At 43.0% G+C, this 12,606-nt stretch overlaps 1 protein-coding gene across 1 annotated transcript; it reads right to left on the minus strand.

The window, feature by feature from the left end:
• Nucleotides 1–521: 521 nt before the first annotated feature.
• Nucleotides 522–12,254, minus strand: LOC118389025 (heterogeneous nuclear ribonucleoprotein M-like). The gene is made up of 15 exons (XM_035778709.2): nucleotides 11,919–12,254; nucleotides 8,126–8,301; nucleotides 6,394–6,446; nucleotides 5,750–5,757; nucleotides 5,568–5,661; nucleotides 5,169–5,447; nucleotides 3,997–4,200; nucleotides 3,846–3,906; nucleotides 3,557–3,676; nucleotides 3,428–3,472; nucleotides 3,237–3,305; nucleotides 3,055–3,156; nucleotides 2,373–2,926; nucleotides 2,197–2,248; nucleotides 522–897 (listed from the first exon to the last, which is right to left on the minus strand). The coding sequence occupies exons 1-15, from the start codon at nucleotides 11,957–11,959 to the stop codon at nucleotides 734–736; spliced, it is 2,022 nt and encodes a 673-aa protein (XP_035634602.1). The 5' UTR covers nucleotides 11,960–12,254; the 3' UTR covers nucleotides 522–733.
• Between the last annotated feature and the right edge of the window lie 352 nt (nucleotides 12,255–12,606).

The raw sequence follows: 12,606 nt of genomic DNA on the forward strand, positions 1-12,606 counted from the left end.
TAAGTAACTTCTTGCTTAGCTAAACGTTCTTCAGATAGCTAGCCAGTTATTCATGGCTGTTTGTGTTGAATGATATGGATGCATCAGATGACATCCCCTCACCTATTGCAGAGAACTACCTCAGGCCTAGTGTAACTTGACGTGCAGGTTCAACGTTCTGCAGTTCATGCAAGAGAAGCTTGGAGAAATTGTCAGAACTTCCAGTGTGAACAGTTGTTTCGTGTTACTGGGCTTCTAATTTATATGTTGATCGGCTGGCACCTGCTTTTTGTTTCCCCCCGGTTACCCTGAGGTCCCCAAGTGTTTAAACTACCTTACTAATACCACTGGCAAAAACCTCTATGGTGACATGCTTGTTTATCACCCAGCGGCAGGGTCTTGAAATAGGTTTAAATACCAGTGTTTCATTTCATACATACATACAGTACAGATGTTGACTAACTAGAATAGTGAAACAAATCTAATCCAGTGAGATTCCAAGCTACGATAATACATTTGAGTGGCAAGGAAGAAACAGAAAACAAAATTCCAATGTTATTTATTATCAAAACACCTCATAGAACAAAAAGGCAATGAAGTGAAGCTTTAAGTAAAATGAAGAAATACAATTTGGTTACTAAAAAGAAAAATGCACAGATGAGCAATAACTAAAAGTACACATTTGCACTGTTACAAATGTCCAACAAACCAAGAAATATGCAAATATCAGGGTCAAAATGACAATCTGGGACAATTATGCATTTCTGTCAATTCTGACGTCAATCTCTCTTCCATTCAGCCTGTAGCCATTCATGGTGTGACAGGCTCTCTCGGCAGTCTCCGGGTTGTCGAAGCGAACCACACCACAGCCCTTGGACTTGCCATTCTCGGTCTTGATGTCAGCATATTGGACGATACCTGGAGAAGAAATCACATATCGGTTAAAATCATTTGGCTGAAGTTCCAATTGAATCTTGGGTCAGACTCACCATAGTGTAATTGTGAAATGTTGTAGGGTTACTACCTTAAAACATACCATTTACATGTTTTTCAATTCTGTTAAATTACAATTAAGATAATTACTTCAACATCGCAAGAGACTTGACTCCCTAGAACTCGACCAGAGGGGAATGAGTCAGAAAATCTCTTGGTTGCATATTTAACATACTAAAACTACAACAGCAAATGTTGCAAGAGCTGTAACATCTAGTTACCCTTAAAGTAACCATTCAGATTTTTTATATTTTTTATAAATGGTTGGACCACAGCTTTTAGGGACTTTGACTAACACTAGGGACTAAAGATGTTTAGTGACTTGACTACAGCACTGGTCTCTTGGGTGCAAGAAAGTCCTTACGTACAGTACCAGTCAAATTGACACCAACTCATTCAAGGTCTTAATTTTTAAAAACTATTTTCTACATTGTAGAATAGAAGACATCAAATCTATGAAAACACATGGAATCAAGTAGTAACCCAAAAAGCCTTGACAGCTTTGCACATGCTTGGCACTCTCAACCAGCATCACTTGGAATGCTTTTCCAACCGCCTTGAAGGAGTTCCCACATATGCTGAGCACTTGTTGACGGCTTTTCCTTCACCTCGGCAGTCCAACTTAAACTTGACCATTTTATCTCAGTCATGGACACTGTTACTGAAAGTTGTGGCTGCTTTGATTGATGTATGGTTGTCTCTACTTTGTCCTTTGTGCCAATAATGTTTCGTAATGCTACCATGTGCTACTGCCACATGTTGCTACCGTGTTGTCATTCCAGGTGAAGGTGGTTGAGACAATGCCAAGAGTGTACAAAGCTGTCATCAAGGCAAAGGGTGGCTACTTTGAAGATTCTAAAATATATTTTGACTTAACACTTGGTTACTACATATCTTCACTATTATTGTACAATGTAGAAAATAGTAAAAAGGCCTCCTGAGTGGAGCAGTGGTCTAAGGCACTGCATTGCAGTGCTAGCTGTGCCACAAGAGATTCTGGGTTAGAGTCCAGGATCGGTCAAAGCCAGCCATGACCGGGAGACGCACAATTGGTGTGGTTGGCTTCCGGGTTAAGTGGGCATTGTCTCAAGAACCAGTGCGGCTTGTTTGGGTTTCGGAGGACGCACGGCTCTCGACCTCAGCCTCGCCGAGTCCATACAGGAGTTGCAGCGATGAGACAATTGGATACCACAAAATTGAGAAAAGTTTAGATTATGTTCTTACCGCATGTATTGAAAGTATCCTTCAGCACCTTCCAGGTGAAGTCATATGGCAGCTACAAGAGAAGAGCCAAATCGATCAGTTGAGGTTTACAATGGTGACTGTTGAATACTAATTCAATATGCTGAATACGCTTTAACCACAACAACGGGGACACTTATTTCTCTAGAGATACTTACATTCCGGACAAAGATCTGACAGCCCTTCCTGGCATTGGCCCCAGGACCTCCAAAGCCATTTCCTCCAAAGCCCCCACGTTCCATCTCAGCAGGCCGGTCATACTGGCCTCCACCACTGGCAGCGCCCATGTGGTCCATGGTGGAGCCCATGCGGTCCAGCCCGGTGGTCGGGAAGCGGTCCATGCCAGCAGACCCCATGCGGTCAAAGTTGGTTCCCATCCTCTCCATGCCGGTGTTCATGCGGTCCGCCATGCCCATGGGGGAGGTGTAGTCCAGGCCGGCGGACATGCGGTCTAAACTGGATGGGCCTAGGCAGTCAAACCCAGCTGGGCCCAGGCGGTCCATGCTGGAGCTCATACGATCCAGGCCAGAACCAAGTCTGTCCATACTGGGACCCAGCCGGTCCAGCCCAGAGCCCATACGGTCAAAGCCAGAGCCCCCCAGCCTGTCCAGATCAGACACGCGGTCCATCCTCTCCATCCCACCCAGACGGTCCATTCCACCACCCAGGCGATCCATGCCAGAGCTCATGCGGTCCATGCCCAATGAGCTACCTGTAAGTCAAGGGAAAACATAGAAAAGACAACGACTAGTGAGGCAGAGTTTAGGTCCTGTGAGAAATCAGCTTCAGGCGTGTTCAACACATCAGCAAGAAATTTAGCAAATCCTTAAAAGTACTAACCCATTCCTCTATCAAAGGACTCTCCAAAATTATTGCGAGACATGCCCATTTCATTTCGACCACACTCCCGGTCAAAAGCACCACCAATCCCACGGTCCATCTCTGACAACACAAGAGATGAAACTATTAGAAGACCAGCCAAACGAGAATGTTCCACGTCAGAGTGAAATTAATTTCCTTACCATTCATACGTCCCATTCCTGATGGTCCAAAGCGCTCCATGTTATTCATTCCACCAAAGTTATCCATGCCTTAAAAAAATAAAAAAAAACAGTACAAAATGTCATCTTTAACACTCAAATGTAATAGAAAAAACACGATGCAAATGATTTGATGAACTGCACTCATTCAACGCAGCACAAAACATACATACCTCCCATTCTACCCATGCCACCACCGAAGCCCATGCCATCCATGCCTATAAACCAAACAATTAGTGAGTGACTGAATGAAGTCAAATGAAAGTTCATTGTGAAGGAAGATCGCAAAGACAGCCCCTTACCCCCAGGTCCCATGTTGCCCATTCCTCCACCACCACCACCACCACCACCTCTGTTCAGTGCGGTAGCGTCAATGGGTTGGCCACCAGGCCCCAGTCCCTGCCCAATGCCACTCAGGCCACCTGAGGGAAAAGCAATGGATGACAGAGAAACAATTAGTACGAGACCTTCTATTGAAGATCCTATGGAAGCTAGCCTTGAAGATACTCAACATTTTGGACAGATTAGTTTTCTGTTTTTCATTGACTTCAGTTTACTTTGGGGGTGGAGGGGGTAACACATTGTACTTACGGGGTAGTGCTGGGGGTCTCTCCTGTGGTGCAAAGTCTCCTTTTGGCAAGGACTTCTCATCCTGAAATATCCAATACAAGCATTGCTTAAAATGTGTACAGTTTGACACTTACTAAAATTAACAAATGTTAGTCTCCAGAATGTTGCTTACCAGTTTGACATGCATGACCCGGTTGAACAGTAGTTGACCGTTGAACATGCTGACGGCTTGGACAGCTTCAATAGGCATGTCAAAGGTGACAGTGCCCATGCCTCTGCTATTCCCATCCTTGTCCTCCAAGATGTCAGTACGCACCACCACTCCTGCCATGCCAAACACCTCCTTCAGCTTCTTCCAGCCAACCTTGTAGTCCAGCTGGAAACATTAAATTTACAATAGGGATGCACAATATATCGGTAAGCATATCGGAATCAGGCGATATTAGCTAAAAATGCCGCGACACAGCGCTACACAGAAAAAAAAGCAGAAAGACTAAGCGCACACTTCCAACAACTAAACAAGTTCAAGTCGAGCAGTCATTTGAAAGAGTAAGAACATTTCTGCAAGACAACTCCATGGTGAAATCAATTAACGGCAAGATAATGGAATACATTGCCCGTGACAATCAACCGTTCTCTGTCGTAAATGATGTTGGCTTTTTCCAACTGGTCGAACACCTCGAGCCCCGGCTGTACCAAGTAGGCGCTATTTTTCAGATGTTTCAGTATTGTTGAAACACACATCCCTGAGCTACTTGCTATGGGCGTCACTGCTATTAGCGTCACGACTGACATTTGGACCAGCGATGTCAGCCCCATGAGCATGTGGAATTTGACAGCATGTGGAATTTGACAAGGACTTCGTACTGAGGAAAGCCATATTGCATGCTCAAGAATGCCACTTCTGCCATTTCATTGGCATTTGAGAACATGTTTTAAACATGAACACACTCCTAGCGCCATTCGAACAACTGACTGGAGAAATAAGCTAATCAACTGCGTCTGCAGCAGACGTGTTACCCTCTGTCATGGCATTGAAACACCTGCTTAACAAAAATGCCAACAGACCGTCGAGTTAACTTGGAAAAGTACTCTACTATAGGATGTGAACAAGCGATGCTAGGTACAAGGACCGCTACATCTATGCAGACAAGAAACAGGGTATACGCGAGACTGTTAAACAGCTGGACAATATGGATATCGGTATCGGCCAAAATTGTAATATCGGTGCATCCCTAATTGACAAGGTTAAAATACTTGCAATAACATATACTGCAATATATGACTTCATCTGATATTTTAAACTATGTATATTGGCATACTGGACTACAATCTGCGACTTACGTTAGCTACGAAGACCGTGCTTCCGATCTTGCCAGCCTGCAGCCCGTGAATAATCTCATTGGGGATGTTCGAGTTGTTCATGAGGCTGGGGGGGATGTTGACCATGGGTGGGCCGCCCGGTCCTGGGCCCATGCAGTCCATGTTCATCCGCTCCATATTCATGTGATCCATCCCCATCCCCATGTTCATTCCACCATGGCCGCCTGGGGGGCCACCACCACCACCACCACCACCCTGGGCCCTGTGTGAATCCCTCTGGGCAATCACACCATCTGGGTCCTGGGGAAATAGGATTAGAGAAACATTGGCAACATTACCAAACAGGAAATACAAGCCTATTGATAGATTTATTTTATTCTGGTGTAAAGAGTCAGTAGATTAAAAACAAATATTGCTTACCTCTTTAACCTTCAGGGGCCGACCATTCAGGTTGTGCTTGTTGACCTTCTCCACAGCCTTCTTCATCAGCTCCTCAGTCCTGAACTCAACAATCCTGTTGCGACAAAAACCATGATGAATATCAGAAACTTAAAACTTTGAGACATCTATAAGAATAAAGACTGAATGAAGAAAATACTTACGCACAACCCTTTGTTGATTGAAGACCACACAACAGCATCATTGAAATAGAAAAAAACATTTGAGTTAGTAATCAGTCATGGCAATGTAGAGAACAATGACTTCATGCATATTCAATGACAAGGTTAAACACATTCTACTCACTTGTATGGCCTTAGCCTAGAACAGTCAGCTAGTCTTTCAAATTGAGTTGACAGCTTAAAAGCTGGTCACCAGACAATATAACAAATGCAGAAGTACAATATAACAAATGCAGAAGTCTGGTGAATCTAAACCCTTAAAACATTGTCCACATCAAAAGCAGAAGTCCCACAGACAAAATGGACTCTTGAAGGAAATATCTGTTCCACAAAAACAATTCAATGGACTCAAATGTATTGCATGTTACAACCTCTTGGGGACTGGGCCCCACTTTAGTCCCAGATGAACAAATCTGCAGCAAAATGGACTTTCCAAACTACTGGAACCTGAATTCCCAATACGACGCCAACCCATGAGATGACATCATTCAGTGCCAGACTGCAACATGTTCTGTTCAGCGTCACCCACTTGACACGCTTTCATCAAAACTCCATGTCTGAAAATCCCCACAATTAAAGAAAAGGTAACTCAAGCTGACAAACACAGGTTTGTCTATTGCACTTACCCTTGATTTGCCTTCTCCGTCCATTAAGTGTTCCACGTACGTTACCTCACCCACTACAAATCAGATTCCAGACGACACACACCAAGGGAGAGAAGCCGAGAGAACAATGGGGGTTTAGAGCAGACACACAAGCGGTTGGTGACCATGAGCTCGGCCTGCTACTCCAGAGCCTCCCCCCAAGCACCTCAGTAGCACAATTCTGGTACAGATCTACAAAAAGCTCTTACTGGATCTCTAAAATGGCTTCTTAGCCTGTCCTTGCCGAGTCCCGAAACACAAAGACCAATAGAATGAAAATAACAATAGTCAAATAGCTACCAGCCCTGTTATCGGATGGATTGTCATCATGGAGGAACCCTTTTCAAAATATAAACTTGACAGAATTAAAGTTTGCGAAGCCTTTTGAAACCACGAGTCCACCCTTTCAAAATCCATGTTCCTTGTTAAATGTATTTAGAACCACTGACTGATACAACGGTTCTACCGCACCTTTGAATGAATACACACAAAAAAACTAAATTGTACCAACTCAGCTATGGAATGACATTTTTGGAAAGTTGTACATACATTGGACCTGGAGGCACAACATTAGACCTGGAGGCACAACAGTGTCCAACTTTGTAACTAACAGAGGGACAACCATTGCTAATTCTAGCAAATGTGTCAGCACCATAAATGGACATGAACCAATCCTCAGCTGAAACAAGAACAGGCGTAAGAAGATGCTTCATTTTGTAGACCTGTACCCCAAGAAATCGCAAACACACATCCGTGATCGGTACAACATGGAGATCTGCGGAAACAACAAACCTAAAAAAGAGAATGCAATTTAACGCCACATTCAATTATATCCAAACACTAAATTCTGTTTCTGAAAAGCATTGGTAACCTCTCAGAACACCTATGCTTTTTCGTGATTAAAAGCAGGTGCTACTTACTACATTCGTTCTAACATATCTATAGCTTTGCCAAAAACATGTAAACGTCTGTTTAAACTGTTAGATAAACAGTACACAGTTGCTTTTGTTGCAGGATTCAAATTGAAGATAAGTTGAGGACAACTGATCCATGCTGCAAATTAAGATAATTAGACCCATTTATCAAACATTATAATATTCTTACATTTGACAATCTCCAAGAAAAGGATCACGCAGAACATAAGCAGCAAGAACCGCTTTAACAATTGTTGCGTAAGCACCTGAGAGCAATTCATTATGTCTCAAGGTAATAAGTACGTTTATCTATTTTTCGGCATTTGTGAGAAACGCAATTTGCTATATACCATTCAAGACCCAACACAGGAATTGATTGCCCATATACTATAAGCTCTGTACTTCATTTGAAGAAGAGCCCCCTTTAGTTGGTAGATTCCCACTGTTCAATCAAGTGTAGCTGAAGAGATCAAGCACTCCAAAGTTGAGCACAAATTTATAATGCTATTCGCAGCACTATAAAAATGACTAGCCAAAGGCAGAAATCACAGAACGGTTGTGAAATCTGAAACATCCCGGAGAGTTAGCAGAACACAGGCCAATCCATGGAAAAGCCGCTCCCATTTGACGTTTTGCCACCTAGTCCACATACCAAGAACCTCATAGCTAATAATTGCAACTTGGGTCCTTTACAGGCCAGAGGCCTTCCAGTCAACATGGTGAAGTGGTTCAACACAAATGACCAGTTATGGAAGGCTTCATTAGGTACAGCGGATCCAACACTACTCTTAACACCTTACCTTTTTCTTTCATTAGATCTTTGAGTGCCTGCCATTTCACATCGTATGGGATGTTGCTGACAAACACACGGTATCTCTTTGATGGGTTTCCATAGGGCTCAAAGCGACCACCTCCGCGCTTCTGGGGCCTCTCCTTCCTGGTATTGGGTTCATGCTTGGCCTTGCCGTTCATTTCCCTTTGTAAAGAAAAAACACATTAGCTAGATAGTTACCTAATACATACATAAGAATAGATTAACTCATTAAGACTTTAGTTAGCTGACTAGCTAACTTAGCGGCAACAAATCAGACCGCTTTTGTTAGCTACCCGAACGATAAGCCTAGCTACCTGAAGTGGAGCCTGATATTGCACGCAATTAATGGGCTGCTGCAGTCATTATGGGGTGCGCCCGGTAAATTTTTTTTACATTTCAGTTATTTTACCAGGTAAGTTGACAGAACAAGTTCTCATTTGCAGCAACGACCTGGGGAATAGTTACAGGGGAGTGGGGGATGAATGAGCCAATTGTAAACTGGGGACTATTAGGTGACCGTGATGGTTTGAGGGCCAGATTGGGAATTTAGCCAGGACACCAGGGTTAACACCCCTACTCTTACAATCAGTGCCATGGGATCACCCCTACTCAGAGTCTGGACACCCGTTTAACGTCCCATCCGAAAGACAGCACCCTACACAGGGCAGTGCCCTGGGGCATTGGGATGTTTTTTTAGACCAGAGGAAAGTGTGCCTCCTACTGGCCCTCCAACACCACATCCAGCAGCATTGGTCTCCTATCCAGGAACTGAACCAACCCTGCTTAGCTTCAGAAGCAAGCCAGCAGTGGAATGCAGGGGGGTATGCTATCACATCTGGTGTTACAATCTGTAGCTATTGATTTATGGAGTCGGTCTGATGGTGAACAAGAGTCGAAACGTCCAATTACCAAAAAAAATGGCTAGCTACACTTTGTATTGATGTCTAGAGATGTAGCTGGAATTTATTAGCTAGCTAAATGCAAACTTCATTCGTGTTGTATTGGTTATTCTTAGGCCAACTTCAAGAGCCTGTGAGTATTTCTGGCCTGGTCTAACTAGTTGCTCTAGCTAGCTAAGGAGTCACGACTTGGCTACAACTCCCATACAAGCTGGCTAAGTAAAGGCGCTGACAGACAGCACGCGGCGAACGGGGTGGCTCAATCATTTACAAAGAAGCCTAGACGGAGGGCGAAATTCTATCCAGGTGGAGCAGCCGGCGGTGCCCGTGGAAGCCGCTCAGCAGAGGCGGAGAAAATAGGATTCTACTCTATTTTTCCAAGCGATGCAGTTGTTGACCAGTCACAGTAGAAAAACAGTCTGCGTGGTTAAACGTCAGTGTATGTCCAACAGCTTGCCCACTCGAGCTAGCTACTTTTTAATTAATCATTTCTGTTGAATGTAAATTCATTTTAAATGCATGCTTATGGTGTCAAAGCGCACATTTTTCACACGTTAATATGCATTTAGCTGTTATGGTCACTGGCAGCTGTCACCCTTGTGTTTGAAGGCACTAGCCGCTTTGACTAGAGGGGTAAGTAGCGTACTCGGCGGGGAACTCTGCAATATTCCGCTGGCTGTCTGAAAAGAGGTTAGCTTCCCTTTTGCCCTAGCCAATTAAATTCAACTCCAAGATTTACAATGGAGTGGAGCAGGGACTAGTGTGGATGTACTGGAGCTCCAATGTCACAAATTGTAGTTATCAAAAACTACTAATTTCAGCAACCAAAGAATAGCCTGAAATTACACGTTGTAGTTGGGCTTTTCTTTGGGTGCTAATCAGAAGATTGATAAAACTTTCCATTGTATGTGACGTCGAAGCTCCAATCTGCCCACACTAGTCACCGCTCAGCTCCATCCTAAATTCTGGAGGAGTTTATTCTGCTACTTTCACCAGATATGCAATATATTCCATAGATAGTTTGTCAGCTAATCCATGTGCATGAAGCAGAAGTCTGTGTGTTGTGATTCTGAATGGCCAGATCACTAGAACGAAAGAATAACAAGATGAAACAAGCTAGTTTCTTGTCATTGATACCATGTCTTATTTTGAGGTGACTGATTGTCAATAATGTATTTGAGAGAAATGCTGAATGTGCAAATATATATATATATTCTTTGTAAATATTGAAGATGAAATTGAGCTTACATGTTTTGAACAACCTAAACCAACCCTGTCTGTTTTGCCCCATAGTTGCGCACGGCTCAGTTGTTGATAAACAACCAACCCATCTCGTTTTTGAATAACTAGCTTGTTGGCTACTCCGCAAGACCAAATACACGGAACAAAAATATTAAACGAAACATACCATTTTTACTGAGTTACACTTCATAAGGAAATTAGTCAATTGAAATAAATTAGGCCCTAATCTATGGAATTCATATAACTGAATACAGATATACATATGTTGATCACAGATACCCTAAAAAAATAATGGTAGGGGCGTGATCAGAAAACCAGTCAGCATCTGGTGTGAACACCATTTACCTCAGGGAGACATCAGAGTTGACCAGGCTGTTGATTGTGGCCTGTGGAATGTTGTCCCCCTCTTCAATGGCTGTGCAAACTTGCTGGATATTAGAGGTAACTGTAACTCGTCACGGTATCTCTGTGCATTCAAATTGCCATCGATAAAATGCAATTGTGTTTGTTGTCCGTAGCTTATGCCTGCCCATACCATAGCGCCACCATGGGGCACTCTGTTCACAACTTCGAGATTAACAAACTGCTCTCCCACACAACAACTGCTCTCTGCCATCTTCCCAGTACAGTTGATACCGGGATTCATCTGTGAAGAGCACACTTCTCCAGCAAGGCCGAACTGCAATCAGGTCAAGACCCTGGTGAGGGCGACAAGCACGCAGATGAGCTTCCCTGAGAAGTTTTGACAGTTTGTACAGATATTCTTCAGTTGTGCAAATCCACTGTTTCATCGGCTGTCAGGGCGGCTGGTCTCAGAAGATTCAGCAGGTTAAGAAGCTGGATGTGGAAGTCCTGGGCTGGCGTGGTTACACGTGGTCTGCGTTTGTGAGGTCGGTTGAACGTACAGCCAAATTCTCTAAAATGACTTGAGGCAGCTTATGGTAGAGAATGTAATATTAAATTATCTGGCAACAGCTCTGGTGGATAATTGGCAGTAAGTATGCCAATTGCATGGTCCCAAAACTTGAGACATCTGTGGCATTGTGTTGTGTGACAAAACTGCACATTTAAGAATGGCATTTTATTGTCCCCAGCACAAGGTGCTGTTTAATCAGCTTCTTGATATACCACACCTGTCAGATGGATGGATTATCTTGGCAAATGAGAAATGCTCACTAACAGGGTTACATTTGTGCACAACATTTGAGAGAAATAAGCTTTTTGTGCGTATGCACAATTTCTGGGATATTTTATTTCAGCTCATGAAACATAAGACCAACACTACAAGTTGCGTTAATAACCCCCCCCCCCCGCAAAAAAAAACAAAAGAAAACAAAAACTGTCGCAATGGATGGAGTTCGTACTTCACAAAAAAATAAAGTGTGATGACAAGTTGGTCAGTTAGCTAGTTAATTTTGTGCAAGCACGCACATTTGTGGCTAACGTTAGCAGAATCAATTGATTAGCTAACGTTAGTTAGTGGTGATTAGCCAGTTAGATAACCATTAAGCTAGCTGCTACTAGGCAGTTTGAGACATAATGTACACGTAGCCTAACCTTAGTGAACAGGAAGGTAAGTTAATTAACACGTTTAGTTAGCCAACTAGCTAACAAAAGAATAAATTAATGAAACGTTACCCCTGGCCTGGTTTCTCCGTAGCAGCGGCCTCGGTCGACATCTTCACAGCTTATCCTGTTTCCGCTGTTTTGTTGCTGAATGAATTTGCGGTCAGTAGAGTACTTCAACAAAGGTATTAAAATATTGCCTAAGTTTGGCAGTGTACCTTCACTTACGCAGTATTGAACAAATATAGGGTTTAATGTATGACTTTGGAGAGACTGGCCGGCTGCAAGCTAGTGAAATGGCGGATGAATTCTTCTTTGGGTTTTATGGCTAACTACACTCAAAAGGTCACGTTAAATTGTTGCCGCCACCAACTGGCCGGAGAAATGCATATTTTTGTTTGTTTGGGAGAGGCTGTAGTAGACGGATTAGCTGAGAACTTCACGAAAACGATGCCCATGCAAATGACAACACGGAGAAAAACACATCTTTCAAAAATACATGTAAAAAAATAAATAAATACATAAACAAAAATAAAACAACAACAGGGTCAGTTCCGGGACTACAGAAACATGGGAGATAGAGTTTCACAGTCCCGTTACTGACAGCGCGCCACTTTTAAATCAGAATATGAGTCTGAAATAAATACATCGCTAAAAAGTATTTCCATGTGCTTACACAACTTGTATTATTGTCTTTTTTTAACATAAATTATAAAAGCTATTATATTTTAAACAGCTAGCTAAAAGGCCAGCTAACGTT

The sequence above is a fragment of the Oncorhynchus keta genome, chromosome 1, assembly GCF_023373465.1.
Source record: "Oncorhynchus keta strain PuntledgeMale-10-30-2019 chromosome 1, Oket_V2, whole genome shotgun sequence".
Classification (NCBI taxonomy): Eukaryota; Metazoa; Chordata; class Actinopteri; order Salmoniformes; family Salmonidae; genus Oncorhynchus; species Oncorhynchus keta.

Excerpts from the sequence above, each read along its gene's own strand:
- LOC118389025 (XM_035778709.2), bottom strand. The coding sequence starts at position 11,959 with ATGTCGACCGAGGCCGCTGCTACGGAGAAACCAGGCCAGGG. Across the intron at positions 6,447-8,125 it reads AGATCTAATGAAAGAAAAAG|TGGGTGAGGTAACGTACGTG; the intron begins GTAAGGTGTTAA and ends TCTGATTTGTAG. Across the intron at positions 2,249-2,372 it reads GTCAGATCTTTGTCCGGAAT|CTGCCATATGACTTCACCTG; the intron begins GTAAGTATCTCT and ends CTTCTCTTGTAG.